Source organism: Miniopterus natalensis, chromosome 10 (genome assembly GCF_054644295.1).
Source record: "Miniopterus natalensis isolate mMinNat1 chromosome 10, mMinNat1.hap1, whole genome shotgun sequence".
Taxonomy (NCBI): Eukaryota; Metazoa; Chordata; class Mammalia; order Chiroptera; family Miniopteridae; genus Miniopterus; species Miniopterus natalensis.
Window position 1 is genome coordinate 12,652,136 of NC_142090.1, and position 22,035 is coordinate 12,674,170.

At 49.0% G+C, this 22,035-nt stretch overlaps 1 protein-coding gene across 1 annotated transcript; it reads left to right on the top strand.

Annotated features, from left to right (window-relative positions):
• The first annotated feature begins 10,888 nt into the window (after positions 1-10,888).
• On the top strand, positions 10,889-21,793 carry AKR1B1 (aldo-keto reductase family 1 member B). Its single transcript, XM_016222233.2, has 10 exons — positions 10,889-10,996; positions 14,624-14,791; positions 15,514-15,630; positions 16,630-16,707; positions 16,993-17,115; positions 17,618-17,724; positions 18,036-18,117; positions 18,687-18,770; positions 19,124-19,206; positions 21,395-21,793. The coding sequence occupies exons 1-10, from the start codon at positions 10,931-10,933 to the stop codon at positions 21,435-21,437; spliced, it is 951 nt and encodes a 316-aa protein (XP_016077719.2). The 5' UTR covers positions 10,889-10,930; the 3' UTR covers positions 21,438-21,793.
• The last annotated feature ends 242 nt before the right edge of the window (positions 21,794-22,035 follow it).

The window sequence follows — 22,035 nt, forward strand, 5'->3', positions numbered from 1 at the left end:
ACATTACTTGGGGTATGTCTGGGAAGGTGTTCCTGGATGAGATTAACATTTGAATTGGTAGACTGAGTAAAGCAGGTTGCCCTCCCCAATGTGGGTGGGCCCCATCCAATCAGTTGAAGATGTGATAGAACAAAAAGGCAGGGTAAGAGGAATTTCACTTGATTGCTGTAGCTGAGACATCAGTCGTCTTCTGCCCCCTAACTGGAGCTTACACCACTGGCTCTCTTGGGTCTCCAGCTTGCTGACTGCAGATCTTGGAATTTCTATGAAGCCTCCATAACTCACATGAGCCAATTCCTTATAATAAATTCTCTCTCTCTCTCTCTCTCTCTATATATATATACATATACACATACATATATATATATACACACACATATATATATATGTGCGTGTGTGTGTGGATGTGTGTGTGTGTGTGGATGCATTTTATTGGTTCTGTATGACAAAGGTTATAGGTTTTTTTAAACAGTGCACTCTGGAGCTTCCATTCATAAGTTTATCTGAAAGTTTTCTAAGATGTTTGTAGGGTTAGATTTTCAAGGTCCGAGCATATGAACCCCCTGATCTATCATTAGCAGCCGGCTTTGTTCTGTCTGTGAAGACAGGACTCAAACAGAAAGGCCTCCTGTGGGTGGGAAAGAATGTGTCTCCAATTCAGAGGGGCAGTGTGTTGGACAGAACTTGAGAGAGGAGATCAGAAGAGCTGCATTTGAACCCCAGCTCTGCTCTTTGCTGGCCAGAAGAAGTAACTTCTTTGAGTTTCAGCTCTGTCATCTGCAAAGTGAGCATAATACGGACTAACTCATGGGTCCAGGAAAGATTTAAGAGACGATATATGTGAACCGTTTGTGGTAACTCAATAGTGTTTTGAGAGTATTAGTTGTTCGAATGTATTACTGTATGTTGAAAGAAGTATGACTTTCTTGAGCTGTTTATTTAGGTTAGTCTTTCTAAGGGTCTAAGGGTCTTCATGTGCTAAAGATAAAAAGACAGAAAGAGAGAGATTACAACTGACTTTGCAGGTTCCAGGGAGTATTAAAGAGCATAATATATGAAAAGGCTCTAGCAAAAATCCTCGCGATGCACGTGCATTGTATACTTACTGAAAATACAACATTTTATTAAATGAATAAGCCATTAGCCACTTTAATGTTATGTTCTGTATATCTTTTGAAATAAATAACAAAATCAAAGAACCTCTTGCACCCAAGTTGCATCAAATGACGTCCACATTCACCTTGCGCTGTTCGCCAGCGCTGTGGCGTCTTCCAGCTCACACGGCTTCTCCGGAATCCTTCTGGGCCCATCGAGCACCTGCAACTGTGAGCACACAAGACCCCTGAGCTTGTACCACAAAAATGGTTGAGATTTATGGCTGAAAGATATGTTTTCTCTTTGCTACCTGGTACTCAAGATTGTCACATAGTCATGAACTTTCTGAAGATTTCATGGGAAGGGGAGACAGATTTCTGCTCTGAACACTTAGATGAGCCCCCCCAAAGAAATTCTAAAGCCATCACATTTACACAACTCCCTCCCCATGGCCCGTCTCTATGCACAGATCTCATAATCCCCGCTGCTGAAGGTATAGAGTAGTTACTGTCCTCCTCAACCTGGTTCTGGCTTCTGGGAGATCATTTTCCCCTCAACAGTGAGATGAGGGGGAAGTGAAGGGGCTTTCTAAAGTCATCCAATCCTGGCCCCATCCTCTTTTCGGTTCTATATGGTCTTGGGCAAGTTCCTTAATCCCTCTGAACCCTAAAACCTCACCTGTAAAATGGCAGGTAGATTAATGGAATCTGGATGTAAATGGACTGCACAGAGGACCCCACACACTTCCCCCCTTCATTTTAGGACATCTTTGCCCAGATACCCGCTTTCAGGGTGGAGAGAATGGTGCCTACTTGTGACTGGACGTGACATATATGTGACACTGCTTTGATGGGCTCCCGATCCAAGCTGGTCCTTCTCCATGCACTGGACATGCCTGTGCAATGTGGGGGTTCTGCGTGGGGTCTCTGGAGTCACTACCTGTCACCTCACCATATAAAACACTTAGCATATTGCTTTTCCCACGAGTCATCTTAGTGGGGCCTCTTTGTTATATTTCTCTAGGTTCTACATTGTCGCCATAAAGTAGGACATTCTGTTCTCAGGAAACACTTTAGAGGATGACATTCATTCCCTTTCACCCACCCCCTCACACACTCCTTCCTAAGGGCGGCGGAGCAACCTACGTGATTTCAGGACTCTTCTGGAACCTGAGCTGTGCACAGTTGGCACACCTTCTCTGAATCTTCTCTCCCTCCGTGTCTCAGAGAAAGAATCCTGTCGTCAGGATTTCCCATTAGATAAACGACCAGCCTCTGAGAGGGAGACACAGTGGTCAAGGGTTGCATGGCGCTGCTGGGCACATTCAATCCTGGGGGGCATATTATGGTCTGCAAAGTTCCAACCATATTGCCCAATTCAGCCTTGTCGGAAACAAAGCTGATATATTGATCTCCATGTGCCTAGTTCCTGTGTCTATTGCTCAATATCTTCTCCACTTAGGAAAAGAAGAGCCGTCATCCTCAAACTCCAGTAGAACATGATTAATGCATATTGACTATTACTTTGACTTTTAGTTGCCTGGAGTGTTTTTTTAATCCCCATCTGAGGATATGTTTATTGATTTTAGAGAGAGGGAGGGGGGAGAGAAAGAGAGAGAGAAACATTGATGTGAGAGAGAAAGATCAATGGGCCTCCCCCTGTACACACCACGACTGGGGATCAAACCCACAACCTAGGTATGTGCCCTGACTGGGAACCAAACCTGCACTTTTTGCCTGGAGATTTTTATGGTAGGAAAACACACTATGATATTCTTCTGAACATCAGATAAGTGTTTGTTTGTCAAGAAAGCTCTGATAATCTTAAAATAGAAGCTTTGCTATGCGGGTAGCTCTCTTGAATATTTTTTATAATGGACAATGAAGACAGTTTTTGCAAATATTGTCTTTTGTTTTTGCCTCTTTAAGATCCGTGTCCATATACATAGTCTTGGCATTGGCCATGCTACAAGGGTGATGCCTCTTCAATGCCAGAATTAAATCAGGACCAACTGGACAGATGGCCCTGAATCAGATTTACGCAGATGATTGATATCTATTCATTGGGCAAGAGCTGCCCATAAACCTTTACCGGATAATGGCCCTTAAGGACACAGAATTCGTCTCTGTCTCTGAGAAAGGTCACATCACAGAGTACCTGACAGTGACCCATCTTACTTGCTGTGACCTGGGCCCTGATTTCTTTTTCTACAAACTGGAGAAATAATAGCAACTATCATCTAAGTTTTCTGTGGGGGTTGCTTAAATGAACGCTTGTGACGTGCTTGGAATAACGGCTGATAAAGGGTAAGGACACTGGCCCTGGAGCCAGACTCCCTAACTCAACCTGCCACCTACAACCTCCTTAGATCTCAATTTCCTCATCTGTAAAATTGGCATAAAGATAGGTACCTCTTTGGGTAATTATGACACACGAGTGAGATTATCTGTGCAGAGTTTGTGGGAAGCAGGAACATAAATAAGATGAAAGTTTATTTTGTTCCTTTCACACAAAAAAAGATGGGAGGAAGGCAGTCCAGGTCTGACACAGCAGCTGCGCTGTTTACAGAGTGCCGGCTCCCTCTACCCTATCGTTTTATCCATGCTGGCTCATGATTCCCACTAGCTGCCTGAGCGCCAGCCATTGTATCTGCATCCCTGGGAGTACACAAGACAAAGGGGCAACGAAGGGATGGTCCAAGCCTCATGGCCTGGGATTAGAGCTTTTCTCTATAATTTTACTTCCTATGAAACTTGCTGGGGATGTTTCTGCATCACTAATCAGAACTAATCATATAGTTTCAGAAAACACAGCATTGGCCATGCTACAAGGGCGAGGCCTCTCCCACCCACCCGCCCAAGCAATATTATAGAGTCACTGACAGACTTACTTATCCCGCTTGGAAGATTATCTAAGCATTTGCCACGTATCAGCATCGATGACAAGTTAGGAGAGTGCAGAGGCATCTTGCCACCTACGGTTTATAGCGTACATTTGTTATCATTGCATCTTATGGGGGTTTCTCTCTGAGACTCTTGAACTTTTGGGGTGCAGAAACCCAATTAAGGATCTGAAAGGAAGCTTTGAATGCCTCCCTGGAAGAATATACGTAAAAACATATCCTTCGAATTGTGCGCTGAATCTTATTGCACTGCAAGTGTATTTCCTTCACAGAAATAATACTTAAAAAGTGTACAAGCCCTAGCCAGTTCGGCTCAGTGGTTAGAGGTCGGACAAGGGCACGTATCTCGGTTGCAGGCCTGACCCCCGGTCCCAGTCAGGGGTGGGGGGGAAGGCGATCAGTTGATGTGTCTCTCACATCGATGTTTCTCTCTCTCTCTCTCTCTCCTTTCCACTCTCTCTGAAAAGCAATGGAAAAAAATATCCTCGGGTGAAGATTAAAGAAATTTTATTTTTTAAAGTGTACAATGCTTTATGACTTATTCACCCTTATAAATGTTTGAACTTGGCAAATTGTTTTGACAATGGGCTTGCCTTCTCTTGTGACAACAAAACAACAAAAAGCTGCCTGAAGTTGGCCTCTGCAAAGTCAGTGAGCGTCTCTGGAGTGGGTCCCACTTTCTGACGAAATCTGGTGATTCAAAGCCCTGATTCTCATGAAACTGATGATGCCTGCAGCGGGAGACAAGACTTCTTTCAGGATTTTCGCAGAGCTCTTGAAATTTGCAATGAAATGTGGAGCCTCCTTAGAAAACACAGGAGTCCCTCCCCCATGCCCAGGCACTCCCCACCCCGCTCTCCTTTCTCTCCCATTTCCGCTGCAACTGCATTTCCTAGGGCCCCCCAAGTCACTCTGCTTTAGCCACAGACGCTCCCTTGTTTCTCCCCCCACCCCCTCTCCCCAGCCCCTGCCCCGACCCTACACACCCAGATCAACTCAAACCACCCTCAGGTCCCTGCAGGACTCTTCTGGAATGCTGGACGTGCCTGTGGCTCCCTCTCCCCACTCCCCCTCTCTGTCATCGCAACCCACCCTGCCCTCATCCCTGTCTTTATCTCTTTTGTCTTCATTCCCTGGCTTATCAATATCCAGCTTTTAGCTATGTTTACTATCTCTCTCTGCCTCCGTAAAGGAAGCTGCCCACGGTCAGAGACTCTGTCCTGTTTATCTCTAATCCCAGGGCCTAAAACTGTAGCTGTTGGTATTACGTATTGGTTGGATAACAGAATGAATGTGTTGACTGAATACACTTCTTCCATAAAGGCGTTGAATTTGCTAACATTACATGCACTTCGTCTGTGCACAGAGATCGTCTCTTCTGGTAGATTTTTCCAGAGAGGGCCTGAGTCTGGCCATTGATCCCGGTGCAACAGGAGCCTGCAGCCAGCGAGTTACCAGGCATCTCATCCAAGCCCATGCTGATGGGGAACCACACGCTGCTCTGTGGCCTGTTTAAAAATACCAGCACCCGTGTCAGCGATTCTCTGGGTTCACTGACCTTCACCCCCTCTGCTGCCACCAAACCAGGATCCCAGATAAGTACGGTGACCCCTCCTTCTCACCAGTAACCTATTCCTAAATCAGACTGCAGGAGACATGTATTTGTTCTGCAAGGCCCATCCCCCCACACTGATGTGTAGGTAAGTCCCTCCTAAGTCCCTTCTCTCAGAAAGGAGAAGCCACAGGCACCAGAGGTTCTCGGCCAGAGAGCCGCCGCCCCTCAGTGTGCCCCCTCGGCTGGCAGGGGTGTCACAGTCATCGGTGTCTAGAAATAGAGCATTCATGAATGCGTTGGGCATTTCTTACAAAAGTGGCCTCAAAGGTAACTCTGTTAGAAGGCTGTTCTCACCCGTCCGCTTTGTCTTGGGCTTCATCGGCTGGAAGAAAGAGGGGCGGGTGACAGCTGCGAGGTGGGACTTGGGCAGAAACGCGCAGATGCTCACGTTCTCGAGGGGGCAGCCACTAACTATACTATGGCAGTGCGGATAATGACTGCTCTGTGGGAATAACTCCCCCATGGGGTGGTCCTTATTTATTTATTTATTTTAATCCCCACTCAAGGATATGTTTTTAGAGAGAAGGAGGGAGAGAGAGAGAGAAACACTGATGTGAGAGAGAAACACTGATGTGAGAGAGAAACACTGATTGGTTGCCCCTGTATGTGTCCTGACCAGGGATCAAACCTGCAGCCTCGATACGTGCCCTGGCCAGTAATTGAAGCCACAACCTTTTTGGTGTACAGGACGATGCTCCATACAACTGAGCCACACGGCCAAGATGATCCTTTTTTAAAAAAACACACAACAACCACCATGTTTTTATTGATTTCAGGGAGAGGAGGAGAGAGGGAGAGAGAGAGAGAAACATCAGGGAGAGAGTCATTGATCGGCTGCCTCCTGCACACCCCCTAGTGGGGGATCAGGCCTGCAACCCGGGCACGTGTCCTGACTGGGAATCGAACTGTGACCTCCTGGTTCATGGGTCTACGCTCATGAACCCATGAGTCAACCACTGAGCCACACCGGCCAGGCCAGGACGACCCTTTTTTCTTTTGGTATTTCCCTCAATGCAGAATTTGGGGGGGGGGGGGGGTGCCAAAAATCTCAATAATCAAGATAAATTACATTTTAATGCAACCCTTTAAAAATATAAATTAATGCCAAAAAAAATCCATGATGAACAAAATATCAAAATTTTAAAGGAAGGCTACTTACTAATTTCTTGGTCTTGGGCAAATTGATATCACCAAGCTTCATTTTCTTCATTCTGAAAAATGTGAAAGGAATATAGTCAGTTGCCTGCCAGGAAGCTGTAAGGATCGAGTCAGGGCATGCATCTGAAGTGCCCGATGAAAAGAGTGGATGCTGTGCTGTACTCACAAGAGTTTATGGAATAGCTGTGCTAAAAAGCAACAAAATGTTTATTTTTCTCTCTTTTGATTTTGGTAATTCTCCAGATCAATACTGACATTTCTCTCAATGATGTTTGCCATTTGCACCTCATCTTGCGAACAAACATGAATATTGACACAGAGGAGCCCTCTCCCCAGTAGACCAGTTTCCCGAGTCCTTAAGGCCCTCCCCGCTCCATAGCAGGGGCTGAGTTCTCTCTGTTCTCTTCCTGCGGCTCCCACACTCTTTCTTTTTTTCCCTGATGTCTCTCCCTGCTGCCAGCCTCTGCACAGGGTCTATCCTAGGCGTGCTCATCCCCAAATTGTGATTGCTTGGCCAGGGGTACAGAAGGATGGAGTGGGCTGAGCTGGCATGATGGAAGTGGGCAGAGGTCACATTTGCTGGCATGATAGGAAGGCTAACCCTGTGGTTTCTCCTGAAACTGGCATCATATCCCCAGTGTGGTGTTGTCATAGTGCTCTCACTACCTGAGATTGTTACCAGACAGGGACAGGGCCTGGAGTAGGTCTGCCTTAGGCCAGCCGGTAGTTTGTGGGTTCTTGACCGTGCAGGAAAGATTTCACATGACGAGTCCCAGTGATTTTGAGAGTACGTTTATTAAAGCTGGGGACAGTGAAACAAAGGAAGGGCTTAAGGTAGAAGAAGCCATAGGACAGAGCCTAGGCAGGCTGCTTTGGCTTTCTAGAAACATTATAGGAAAGAAGTGGGTTACACTGGGCTGCGTGAACTCACTGAGAAGTAAAAGTCACAGTGACAGAAGTGAGCCAAGGTGGGACTGCTGTTAGCTCACTAGAAAGTCAGAGAAAAAGAGGGCTTTGGAGACAGGATCAGGGGTTAGCCCAGAATGAGCTGCTTCTGCCTGCTGCTCCCCTGGTTGCAAGTCTCATGGGGACCTTTAGTTTAGGAGAAAGACAGCAGAGATACAAGGTGTGGGGGTGCTCTAGTGAGAGTGCCTGGGGTCCTTTGTCTTGAGACTTTTTAATCTCTCTTTAGCTGCTGCTTAATCCTAAGGGAAGTCTCAGGGGAGGGTCTTAACAGAATATTCATTAGCTTTCCAGGTGTGTCCTTCAATAGGTTGATTCATCAACATGTGCATATAGAGGGGTCAGTGTTATCTCCTGGTTAGTTTTATTTGCAAAGAACATTATCAAAGAGGGACCAGGACTGAGGCCAGTTTGCCCCTGGACTGTCCGGAATGTGTAAACCATTTGCTCCTAAGTGTCCTTGGTTAGGGAAGATAAAACCTTTATTAGTTGTCTGTAAATTTCTCACATTGTTTGGCCTTGTTAAATGACTTTGTCTCAGTTTCCCTGGTTCTACTTGTCAAGGAATTTCCCTAGCTTCTTTCTGTACTGCCTCAGAACCTTTGTGTGTTGTTGTTTTTTGCTTCCAACAGCTTTAATAGTTATATAACATGCCACAATAGCCACCCTATTAAAGTATACAATTTGGTCCTTTTCATATATTTACAGAGTTACACCAGATTTCACAGGACCTTGAATGCTAGGCTAAGGAGTTGAAGTTTTATCCTAAGGGGATTGGAGAATGAATAGTTAATTGCAAAATGTGTTCATTAATGAAATAATCTGACAAACAGTATATCCCATTTCCTTTGGCTTCTTCCTAACTTTATGTTACAGGTTGCTTTTTATGCTTATAATCATGTCATATTTATGATTTTGTTTTCTACTTTCACCTTAGTACTTTTTCTTACATACTTTTCTCTATATGTCTATATAGTCATTATTAATGGCTACACATTATGTCTTGCTATTGTTGGATATTTACTGTTTTACTTTATGTGTATATCTTTTTAAAATAAAGCGTGTGTGTGTGTGTGTGTGTGTGTGTGTGTGTGTGGCTGGACTAGGGTGAGGTAACTGAAGTGCCTGGGATGTAAAATTTAAGGAGGTGCCCATGCTCAGGCATGCAATACTGCACCTGCTATGTCACTTTCCTTACTCTAGTCCCTATACCTGTAGTGTGTGTGTTTCCTTTTAAAGTATTTCGTTTCCTTTTAAATTACTCCTTAGCCTGGCATTAAGGTCCTTTGAAATCTCATGTAACTCTGTAAAATATGAAAACGACCAAATTGTATACTTTAATCGGGAGACTGTTATGGCATGTTATATGACTATTAAAGCTGCTAGAAGCCAGGGTGAGATTACTGGTTTCACGATGTGATTACTGGTTCAAAGTACATTAAGATTTGTATTGCTCTTGATATTAAGTACTGTACTAGAATGTATCTTGGAAGGATTCCATTGAAGTTTTTTTTAAAGCATAATTTTGATATGACATTTTACATAATGGCATTTTACAAAGATTACGGAGGCAATAAGGCAGTTAGGAGGCTATCACAATAGTATGCCCCAACTATAGTCCTAGTGTTACTTTAGAAATTCCATAGGTCTGACTTCTCACATTTGGGTAACCAGGTCAGAATACTCTGTTTTTAGACAGTTACACCTTCATGCATTCAGCTTCTACACTCAATCATCTTAGAAATAACAACAAGGCCCTTCATATTGAGACCATGTTCCTAACAGATGAGCCCTCTGTGTCACCAGGGATCTTATGACTGAAGAGCGATGGGCTACTGCTGTACAAGCCAAGTTCCCAGCTTTAGGGTTAAGTTAAAATTCTATTATTTGGGGACAAGTAGCATCAGAATTTGCCTACTAACAAGAGTTTTTATACAAAACCAAATGGAAAAATATCTGGGCTGGTCTGTTGTGTATAAAATTTTCCTAGGGGGCACTTTTTAGAAATCACTAAATGGAAAATCACCAGCCTGGAGCTTAGCGAGGTCTGGTTCCTGAGTCATTAACAGGCAGATGGAGTTCTCAATCTTGCATGGTTAGGGGAAAGATTGGAGGGCGACGGATCAGAAAGAGCAGGTTTGGGTAGCATAGAGCAGCATGGATAGAGATTGTTGGAAAGAAGCCAAAATCATCTTCAAAGCTCTTGCAACAACTTTCCTTTGGCTACCTTAGAAAATAACGTGTCTTCCTGAGGCAGAATAGAAAGAAGCCGTCCCTGCCCATTAGGGCTGGCTGATTTATTATTCAGCACCTACTAATTGGAAGTACATGAAGCTACAATATTAAAGTTAACGTTTCTTTTGTGGCTTTCTGCCCACTCACTCTTCTCAAGTTTTGCTAAATTACCAGCTTGAAACTTGCTTCTCTGATAAGGACTCCCTTTCTGAAGACTGAATGTCTTCTGTGTGTTCTGGATCAAGCTCATCACGGCTCCCTAGCCTGCAGAAATGCTGGCTTTTGGAGAAAGGCTTGCTGAACCACACTCAATGCGAACACACACACACACACACACACACACACACACACACACACACACACACACACACACAGTGCGAACACACACATACACCTCGCACCTAGGGTGGGGCTCCCAGACAGCCCCAGGCGCTACAAACCACCAAACCCAAACCTCCGAAACGTGTTCTGCAACAAGATTGCAAAGTAATTTCTCCTCTAGGCACCTTCCCAAGAGCAAAGTGCGCTTAAAGGTACCTGTTCTCAATACGATTCCTACAAATTAAGGACCGGATATTTTTGTCAAATTCCCGAAGAGCTCGATACTGGGCTTGGACCACAGACAAACCCATCCCTCCGGGCTCTGAAACAAAACAAACACTTCTTCCCAGGCTGCTTATTTGTAGGATGCCCGTTACTTTTGCTAAAGCTGTCGCACCTCCAAGGGCCCCAGCGACTGGCTTGGTCTCTTACGCCACGTGGGGAGTGGCCCCGCTAGGACCCAGCGGAAGCGTCTCGGCGGCGCTCGGACGGTGGGGCGCACTAGCCAATCAGAAGCCGCCTTTGCGTGGCCCGCAGCCAGCCGGCCGGGCCCCCGCTGCCAGCCGCTCGGGATATTTAAAGGCGCGCGCCGGCGCCGCGTCGTCGTAGTCCTCGGGCCGGGGTCAGCGGAGCGCAGCGCTATGGCCGGCTGCCTCGTGCTCAACAACGGCGCCAAGATGCCCCTCGTGGGGCTGGGCACCTGGAAGGTAGGTGCCGTGGGGGCGCGTCCTGCGGCTCTTCGCGGGCTCCGTGCAGCCTGTGGCGGGGAGGGACCGGAGGGACCCTCAACGGTCTCCGCCGCGGACGGAAGGAGGCCTCGGGCCTGCGCGGCCCGAGGCGGGCGAGGCGGGCGGGCCGGGGGCCTTGCGGAAGCCGCCTCTGCAGACATTTGGTGGGTTCGCTGGAAGGGACCGAGGGGAAGGGAAGGGAGGGGACAGGGGCCCTCCCGCGCCCCCGCCGCTCCGGCCTCGGGGGCGGGAGGCGCGGAGACGGATCGGGAGCAGCTGCGGGACGCCGAGCGCCGGCGCTCCTCTCCCGCGGGCACTGGTTGCGCCGCCCCTTTGTTTTTCTTCAGTGTGTCTGTAATCGTTTCCGTTTTGCCCTCGGGAATTAGCATCTCTGCTCCGGGCGAGCGGGAGGCTGCGGGTAATTAAATTAGGCGGCTCCGGTTTGCCCGGGACGCGCCCATCCCCGCGTCCCCGGGCGCGCGGCGCTGAGCCCCTCCGGCCGGGCGGGGCACCCGGGGGTGTCCTGGGGACTCTGCAGAAAATCTGGGCGCGGTGGTTACCGGCCCGTGGAAAACTGTTCGCAGGCATCAGTGTTAAAACGGGATCCGGACACCTGAGCACCCCTGAAATCGCTGCACTCACAGCGCCCCTAAGAAACGGTTAGGAATGAAATGGGTAGCCTGGTTATCCGAAAATGAGGGGGCACAGAAGGTGGTATTGTGGGCACTTGGGCAAAACCCAGTATTTTAAAGCCGTTTATAAATAAGGTAGTTTCAGGTATTATATATTACATTCTACAGCTAGGACCCAGGTTTTCCCGTGAACTTTGGGTATGAGCCTGGGCATTGGATAGTTACACACAGACCAGGAAAGAAAAGAGGGGATTGAGTTGCAGCCCTGGGGTGGTTTGAAATAGAACAGGGGGTGGCGCTTACCCCTACCCTAAAACTCCAGTTGAAAATTAGTAAATATAAGGTGGACAAGAACAGGGTCCTAGAGTCGCCTCACACACAAAAAACATTTCTTGGCCAAAGTGATCAGAATATTAGTAATTCTGTGTTTGCTTAAAAAAGGCCCCGTGGTGGCTCCAAGGGTATGATTGAATTATGACCATGACACTGAGTTAAATTCCACCTGTTGCAGGTGGTTCTCCCAGAACAGACATGAAAGACGCTGTCTTAGCAACACCAGATTACAGTTTCTGTAATAACGATGCAGCCCACAGACATACACATGGAACTGGAGCAAAAGTTCAGAGTCGTCCTTCGCCCTACTAGGTGGGGTGCACACCAAGATTTTTATTTTGTTTCATGTTTGCAGAAAGTGCGGTCCTGACCTTAGGCCGGTCATTTGAAAATCACTACTCTAGGGTAAATGAGGAGAAGTTGATAAAAGAGGGCTTAACACCCTGAAAATCTGTATATTTATTTAAAATAACACAAAATGTGTACATTTAGCTTAAGCTCATTGAGGCCTGGTGTAGTGCCTGTGTTCACAGCTATTTCCAGTGCTTCCCCCAGTGCCTGGTAAGTGGCAGGTACCCAGAAGATAGGCGCCGAATTGAAAAGAAAAGTAAGATAACTTTAGATTTGGGGGGATGAGGAGATGAGGTTTGTACTGAATTGGTTAGAGACGTGATTGGGGGCAGGGACAGTGAAATATAAAGGGTATAAATAGAGGCTTGGAGTAGGTTTCCTTGTTTTAAGTACAAAAGTTTTATGGGTGGTGGCTGAATACCTTTTCCACCTTTGTGTGCACAAGCCCCTTCACAGATGCTGACAAAAGGCAGGTGGCCTACATACCACTTGTTTATCTTTGTGAGAAGCAGGGTGACTGCAAGTGTGTGCAGCTCCTTGTTCTCATGTCGTGGGGATGTGGGGGACCATTCAGACTGTTCTCTGGGTCTGCACTCTTCTGGTTCAAAGGAATGGAGAGCTGACTTAACTGAAGCAGACAAAAAAGATGTTTGAGGTGGGGATTCATTGACCTACAAAATGACCTCAGGTGTACCAGGTTCAAGGATATAAATGTAACCCTCGTCTGACCCTCAATCCCACTTTCCTTTGGCAGCTCCTGGCTCAGATCCTCCCAGCATGGTGACCGCAACAGAATGAGATGTTGTCTTGGTGCCAATTTGAGGCCAAAGATTGAATCTTATGGGTGGGGCTTGCTTGGGTGGTCACGTCTCTGCCCCTGTACCAGTCCCTGGCAGATAGATGTAGTGTGTGACTAGGCCGGGCCAGAGAAATGTGTCCACCCTCCTGCCCAGGGTTGGGGGCTACATGGTGCTGGGCTGGCACAGTACAGGGCTCTGCAGGGAAAATCAGGGTTCCATTAAGTCTGAAGGAAGTTAAATGCATGCTGGATGCTGGGTGGTTTCCCCTACCTGGGTCTCTGACTTGTTCTCATTCTTGGGAAGGGGTGTGGTCTGTTCTCACTGCTCACATCAGCGACAGCTGTGCCCAGGATGCCACAGAGGGGCTGAGGTAGTTACTGTCTATGGCTCTGCTCTGTTCCTTGAGCTATGAAGGGTGGGGAAGGCTGCAGGTGCAGCTTCGTAGGTCCTCCGTGGAAATAGGAGATTGCCAGATGGTCTGAAGATGTTCCTTGGTTTAACACCTGTTGGCATCGCCGCCTGCCTCCCTGCTCCCTCCATGGTGGCAAGCTCAGGCTGCTAGCTCAGGTCACGCTCTCATTCCCATGGCCCCCTCTTCTGCCCCCCTCGCCTGTTTACCACAGCCGATGTCAAAACAGCAGATGTGTGCAGCTGCGATGGCCCTGGGGAGTTTTCCTTTTCGTTCCTTTCTACCCTGGCTCTCCAGAGGAATTCGCTCTAGTCATTCAACAGGCGGCTGCACACACGTTTATTTTTCGCCTCTCTGATCTGGGCAGATGGAGTAAGTGTCCATGCAGTCCATCTGCATGAAGCTTAATGGCTATGCAGGCACTTCTCCTCCTCAGCAGCCAGGCTCCCCACACCTGCCCTGGTCACTCAATGGTTTGGGCACAGCCAGCCATTTAGCTTCTTTGTAGCTGTGACCACAAACCATGTGGTGATCTTCCAAGATTCTGATAGAGAGTTGACATCCAGGCCTTTGACTCTGTATCAGTAATGTTCTCGACTATGATAAACTCCCAGAACTGCTTTAGAATAAAGGATTGCCGATATCTGAATCCATGCACAAAAAAGAGAAAGTAAAACACAGGCCTTTGCTGAACTCTGAAACCATATGGGAATTTGGGTAAACATTTACAGTGATTTTTGAAATATTTTGAGCTATTTGAAGGAAGTGGTATCCCTACTGTCTTGGGAACCTAATAGATTCAGACAGTGGGGGATTTTTATACAGTGGTTTGTAAATGGACAGATGTGAAGAAACAAGGAAGCGGATGTCTTTGCACATCTTTTTAAGGTGACCGATGCTGCTGTTAAGTCAGCTTATCAGAAAATGGAGCAAGGTGGCATTGTCCTGGTTCCGTCTGAGGGCGGCGAGTCCCTGAGGAGTGGCCGGCTCCCACTGTCCTCCTTCCTGGGTGGTGTGCGGACTGTATCTCCTGGTGCATTTGGGGTTTTAACGCCATGCCTTCTCTTTCCTTTCCCTTCAGTCCCCTCCGGGCAAAGTGACGGAGGCTGTGAAGGTGGCGATTGACGTCGGGTACCGCCACATTGACTGCGCCCACGTGTACCAGAACGAGAACGAGGTGGGGGTGGCCATCCAGGAGAAGCTCAAGGAGCAGGCGGTGAAGCGCGAAGACCTCTTCATCGTCAGCAAGGTGCCGCTTGGGGGCCGCGGGGCAGGGTTCTCTGTCACCGTTATCCATGGGTGGCGGCGACAGCTTAGGAGCCACTGCCATACTCGGGGGCCCCTGAATACAGCTACAGTTATCACCCCGGGCACAACTCCTCCTGGAGAAACGTGTTGACGTGAGGCCATGAGGGCTCCAGAGCTCGCCCGTGGCTGCCTATTGGATGGTCCGGCCTCCTGGACCCATCGGGTAGAGCCCCTTGCTGATGAGGCTAAGGTCGTGGGTTGGTGCTTTCTTTCCAGGGACTTATCTTTGAGAGTGGAACTTGGTTCCCACCTACAGACTGGATCTCCACTGCTGGCCACTGTCTTTTACCTGGAGGCTGTTGGTACCCAGGGGACACCTGGTGGGAGGGTGAGGCTGGCTCTGAGAGACCAGCCTCGTAGGAAAATAGCCCTGAGAAGCCGCCTGTGGGGCTTAGGGCTGGTGCCGAGCTGTCCATTCTATTTTATGCCCGTGGTTCGGTGCTTCTGAGAGGTATCCTTGACCTGATTATCTTACCTTCCTTTGGGAAGTTAGGACCCACGCTGTGAGTGGAATCTCCTTCGCCATGATGTATAGCATCACAGAGACATGGGTGGGTTGTGGTGAGAGGGAAGCAGATCGTCCGGCTTCAAGCCATCTGGCTGCCAGCCAGGAAACACCTTCCTGTGTGGCAGCGATATGATGTGTTCTCTCACTGGCTTCAGCTGTGGTCCACGTACCATGAGAAAAACATGGTGAAAGGAGCCTGCAAGAAGACACTCAGCGACCTGAAGCTGGACTACCTGGACCTCTACCTTATCCACTGGCCCGTCAGCTTCAAGGTACGGGTGCAGGGCTCAGGTGTAGCCTGCAGCATGTTGGGCCTCTTTTATTAGTAGGTTGTGAGAGGGTGCACACTCTGTGTGTGTCGTTACTGCTCAAGGTTCAGTCCCTAGGCCAGCAGCAGTGACATCACCTGGAGGCTTGTTAGAAATCAGTCTCAGGCCCCACCCAGGGCTTCTGAATACAAACCCCAGTGACTCGGCTCACATTACAGAGTCTGAGGAGCCCTACACTGGGTCTGTTGGCTATTGTGTAATTTACAACTTTATCACAGCAATCGTGGCTAAGGTGACATTTCTGTGCACAGCCACGGGTGTCATCAGCTATCCCCACCCCGCCCAGAGGCACATACACACATGCACGTTCATGTGCTGCCCCTGTGTATGTGTGTTATTCCTGCATTCCACACATGCAGCATCCTGGGGAGGCTTGGTGAGTATTTATCGGCAGTGCGACGTACAGAAGGAGTCTAGCATTATTATGTCCTTTGCCTTCATTCCAGCGATGGGCTCAGTTTTCTGCTCTGTCAGCCAGATGGACAGTGTGGGTTTTACCCTATTTTAGCTCTATTTTATTGTGCTTCAGGGTTTCAAGGCCTGGCTTTTATCTTTTGTGTTTCATGATAAACCAGCGAGGCTTGGTGAGGTGATGGTTCTGTAGGCTGGTGATCCGGCCAGGATGTGGCCCCATGAGCCCCAGTCTCGAGTCCTTCCACCACCGCATGCTCCAGTCCATGGCGGGGTTCATCTCACTGACCGAGAATTACCCATCTCCATCTGTTAGCTCCGACCCATTTGATAGAACAAGTGTCTGGGGCTTCAGGAGTTGTCTGCCTATTTCTTTTTCACATGGACACAGATACGCCCTTGATGATCTTCTAAAAACCAGCCAGCTGTCGTAGTTTAGAGTATTTTTAGAACTTTGCTTTCAAAGCTGCAACCCCCTCAGCACGTGTGAAGGGCTGTTACTGATGGTTTGTGTTTTGATTGTAATGACAGCCCGGGAACGAGTTTTTCCCACTGGACGGGAAAGGAAATGTGATTGCCTCTAACACCGAGTTTTTGGACACGTGGGAGGTAAGGCTGTCTCTGATGTGACTCTTTTCTCAGTGCTGGCTTCCTCCTGTCCTTGTGAGTGGACAGCTGTGGGTTCTGCCACTTCCTGTGTTGCATGTTGATCTGCCTCTGTTTTTGTTCTTCCTGCCTTAGTAAAGCCAGCCTGGCTTCTGTCTGGTGTCTCTTGGCTCCTCAAAGGGCTGACTCTGGCACTGAGTAGGTCAGGCAGGGCTGGTTTAAGAGATGCTTCTGACCCTGTCCTTTGGGGCACATGGCAGGCACCAGCAGACCCTCTTTTGTCTATAGGCCATGGAAGAGCTGGTGGATGAGGGGCTGGTGAAAACTATTGGGATCTCCAACTTCAACCATCTCCAGATCGAGAAGATCTTAAACAAACCTGGCTTGAAGTATAAGCCAGCAGTTAACCAGGTAAGTGTCCAGCAGGGAGGCTGGTGGGCATGGTGGACTTTCTGTGCCCTCTGGTCCTGGCAGTTACTGCTTGTTCATGTCACCCAGGGAGCAACCAGGAGGCAAGTTTCTGAGCACTGAATCCTCATTGATGATTCAGAATGACAGTGGCACACCTGGGGGTGAAACTTGCAGGAGCCTGGCTCGTGATGGCTCAGGGTCTCACAGATTAGCACCCTGTAGACTCTGAGATCCTCAGACCTGTCACAGTTGATAAATGGCCAAAGCCAGAAAAAACCCTTAGGGCTCATGGCCTCGGTATGTCGGTAACAAGGTTATTGTTAATGTTGAGGACACTAGCTGGGAAACGTAGACGTTGTTACGGCTTATCTGGGAGACAGGACATTGGTTACACAATTTCCTATCGGATGAGGCAGGGCCTTGGTGTGGGGAACCTTCCCTGTGTGTGCCGGTGCCATCACCTGTGCCCAGGGCTGCACCAGCGTTCTGTTTGCATTTGCAGATCGAGGTCCACCCATACCTCACTCAGGAGAAGTTAATCCAGTATTGCCAGTCCAAAGGCATTGTGGTGACAGCCTACAGTCCCCTCGGCTCTCCCGACAGGCCCTGGTGAGTTTCTGTGGGGTCATGATTTCTTTTCAGTTGGTGAAAATTAGAAATGGCTAAAGAGAAAATTTTCGCACCAAGGAAATTCACTATCAGTGGCTCTGGGACAAATTTGCAAACCTTCCCAGGAGCCTCTTTGTTGGGTTTTCTGGTTGGTGTTTCTAGTAGCAAGAGGCCGGCTCTTTCTCCCCAGAGGGTTGGGCGTTTGTAACCAAGCTTCGCATTGGGAGGGGACTGGCCCTTCGAGGGTTGGGTGCCAGCTGCCTTGAGTGGCGGCACCAGTGGTTGCTCACACAGGCCGTCTTTGTTTCCAGGGCCAAGCCTGAGGACCCTTCCCTACTGGAGGACCCCAGGATCAAAGCCATAGCTGACAAGTACAAGAAAACCACAGCCCAGGTACGCAGTTTCCAGGTGCTTGTGACCATTCCCAGAACTCCTGCATTCATGGTGGTCCCAGTGAGCTAAGTGGAAGGCGACCCAGCCAGTCAGGCCCTCCAAGAAGTGTGGCTTGGGGTCCTGGAGTGTGTAGTAGACCCGCACCAACTGGGGCGTTAGAAGACCGCCGTGCGGCCCGGGAGTAACAGTGTCTGCCCTGCTGCGGGGCGAGCAGCCGCCACTGTAGGTGCAAGCGCACCTCTGTACTAGAAAAACTCGTTATCAGCTGCACGGGAACCTGCCTCCCTCCCAAGCGGGAGGAGGAGTTCCTGATCCCTGAGCAGTGGGTCTCCGTGGGGGTAGGACACCTGGGAGACACAGCGCCTGGCGTGCTGGCTGAGGGCGGGGCTCTGGGGGCAGGTCTGGAGTGCCGCCTCCCTGCTGTGGGATGCGACCCTAACGTCTCTGGGCCCTGGTTTTCTCCTGTGAAGTTGTGGGATTTCCCCCATCTGGTTATGGATACTTAGGATTAAGTGAGATAATGACAGCTCTTGGTGTACATATACTTGACTCGGCACATCTGTTCACAGGTGCTGATTCGGTTCCCCATGCAGAGGAATTTGGTCGTGATCCCCAAGTCTGTGACACCTGAACGCATCACTGAGAACTTTCAGGTAAGGTCCCGGCTGGTCGCCCTTGTTACCTCAGTGGAGAAGGGAATGGGGGAGGACTCTGCATAGGGTCTCATCCTGTCCTTGGAGTGTTTGTGGGTCCCCTACCCTCTGTCTTAAAATGAACTGAATGGGAGGCTCTGGAAGGAAAGGACTGTTTTCGATATTTCATGTTCTACTCAGCTGAAACTTGTGCCTCCTCTGAATAGTGAGACAGTCAACTTCTCTGAGTTCAGTCTCCCTGTCTCCCTGCGCCACCCAGGGCAATGTCTCATCAGCGGTCCTGCACCGAGCTGCTGGGACAGCCCGGGTTTGAGCTTTACTTGCAGAACTCATTGGACATTTTTTCCCTCTAGGTCTTTGACTTTGAACTGAGCAGCGAGGACATGACCACTTTACTTAGCTACAACAGGAACTGGAGGGTCTGTGCCTTAGTGAGGTGAGTGGGTCCCAGGGGAGTACCAGATGCTGCAGGACGAGAGCGTGACTCCTGAAGGCCGGAGCATCCAAGTGCTCCTGTCACGGCCGTTCTCACTTGGACGCATGTCCTTGCATTCTCATGCACGTGCAGCCAGAAACGGTTCATCCTTGTCAGCTGAGCTGCCCACAGCCGCAGGGAAGATGCCAAGACGTGCTCTTGTATCTTCTCTTCCTGGCCCAGGTGCATTGTGGGCCCGACCTGCAGTAACCCCAGATTCTGGCATTTAATTTCCAAATCTTACTGTAGGTGAAAACCAGAGGACCCCAGGTGACTTCTGTCCCACCTTCCTGGAAGAATTTGCCTATGACCCTATCTGATAATGATGCTGATAAAAGGGGCTCAGTGGGAAGACTGTGGTGCTCGCGCCCGAGATCATCCCAGCTCTGGCACTTACTCTGAGGAGGTCACTCGACCCCTCTGACTGGCAGTGTCCCCTGCAGGCCTCCAGCTGCACATTTGCTGCTCCTTGTAGTCCCTCTGACTTGTCGTTTGGACTCTGAGGGAGGTAATAAGGGAGACTGTTAGTTTTCTTTCCTGCCCATACAATAACTAAAGTTTAAAAGTCACTTGTGCTTTCAGAAAGAAACATCCCATTTTCCAGGAGACACTAAGAACCTCCTCTCGCTATTTTCGTTGTCTGATCTCTGCCGGTCCCTACTCTGTCTCCTTACTAGTTAGTTACTATTCTGCACAAACTACAAGCATTCCCTGAGCCAGGGTGGGGTGCTAGCTTTCTCCTTCAGCCTCTGTGCGCTCTCTGTCCAGTCCAGGGTTTGCCCCACCGGTGGCGTTCACCCCCCAGGCAGATGTCCACCAGGTGGCATCTGTACAATAACTCTCCTGTCTTCGGGTGTAAACAGGCTTGTGAGCATGCTGCTGTCCCATCAGGGCCTCAGATTCAAACTAGGCCACGGAGTTTATCACCGGCAGCCTGAACCACGGCCCCTTCTGATGTCCCTGTTTGCGTTGAGGCTATTTAATCTTTAGACATTGAAACCATTCTTGGATCTAGTGGTCCAGAGAGAAGAAAAGTGAATCTTTGGCCAACTTACAGCAGTTCTGTGGGAATCTCCATGTCATCCATTCAGTTTCCTTTCCACCCCTGACATGCATATTGAAGCGCTCGTGTCTGACAGACCAGTGGTTCTGTTTGGCCCCTTTACATTTAGACTTCCTCCACTCCAGTGCTGCTCTGGGAACCGCTGTCAGATCATTTGGTGGGCTACCGATGTTTAGTGGGGATGTTTAGGGTCTGAATAGGAGGGAGAGGCTGTCCCCAATATTCCCAGGTCACCCAGGGAGCTTTTTGTAAGCATCTGTACACATGCACACATATGTACATTACCTCTGGCGATTATTGTGGCATTTAGCTTCTGTTGCTAATGGCAGTGTTACAGACCTCAGGTTTGATAGGATGCAATAAAAGGCAGACCACAGCGAACTTTTGAATGGTTCTGAATATTTGCATAAGAGTTATATGCCCAGGCTGGGTTCACCCTCGGCCTTTCACACGGCCCAGCCAGTCTTTCTAACATTATTGCCATTATGTTCCCAACACAAGCCACTGGCCCTGCCTAGTGGGACTGGGCTGGCAAACACACCTGCAACTCATGCCCAGCCTGTTCCCTCCCCTATTTCCTTTATCGAATCCTCAGCTACTCCACTGGGCCCACTTTAGCTCCCACTGATGCCAGGAGGCCCCTGGAGGTGGTGGTACCCCTCTCTCCATGTACTTGGAGCACTTTCTGTGTCACATACTCAGATTCCTAACATCTCTTATGTTGTTCTCACCCTCTTAATGTTTAAGACAATAAGATGCTCTCCTGTCCTGCCCCCTAGACTGAGTTACCAGGAGGCAGGAGTCATGTCTTGCTGCCCCGGATGCCCCAGGCACAGTGCTAGGCACACAGGGAGGGGGCATCCATCTTGCGTGGGCCAGTTCATGAAAGCCCAAGGCAGAGGAGCCTGGAGGGTGGGCGGCTGCCCTCAGGTGCGGACCCACAACCTGCAGCTCAGAACTGACTTGTTGCCTCACAGGCCTTTATTTCTACCTGGAATGAGACACTTGCCATTTCTGCTTTTTGTAACTTACTATGGTTGAAATCTCTTCTTGAAAAACTTATGTGTTCCTCTTTTCTCTTGACAGCTGTGCCCACCACAAGAATTATCCCTTCAAGGAAGAGTTTTGAGCGGTGGGTGCCTGCCACTCCCCAGGCGACCTGCCACCGTCCTCCCTGCCTCAGTCTTCCCGTATGTAGTATAGTAGGTCATGTCCCTTAGGGCAGGGCAGCCACCTGCAGTGCCCAGGGAGGGCCTGGCCAGCCTGGCATTGGATCAAAAGAGCAGTCTCAGTAGATTAGAGATCTCTTCCAGTTTTCTTTGCCTTTCTTGTCCAGCTCCCAGGGAAAGTACCCTTTTCTGACTAAGCTGAGTCTACGAAGTGAAAATTAGTGCCACTAACAATTGGATTTTGGCTGCTTGGAACTGTAATCCTTTCAGCCATATTTCTCCTTGCCTCAAATAAAAAGCACTTTTGTGAGCTTGATGCTGTTCGTTTTGGTTTGGTTTGTTGAAATGATTCACCACCTTCTGTCCCACTCGACCTTCATCCCATTAATCCCCACAAAGCAGGCCATGCACCTCTGCAACAGGAATGAGGGCTTGGCACCTTTTCTTTTGGTGGGGACCCTTAACCCCGTCTTACCCCGTCTTTTGCCTGTTTAGCTTTAGGTTGATGGGTTTCATCTGGCTGCACATTGGAGTCAGCTGGGGAGCTGTAAATGCTAG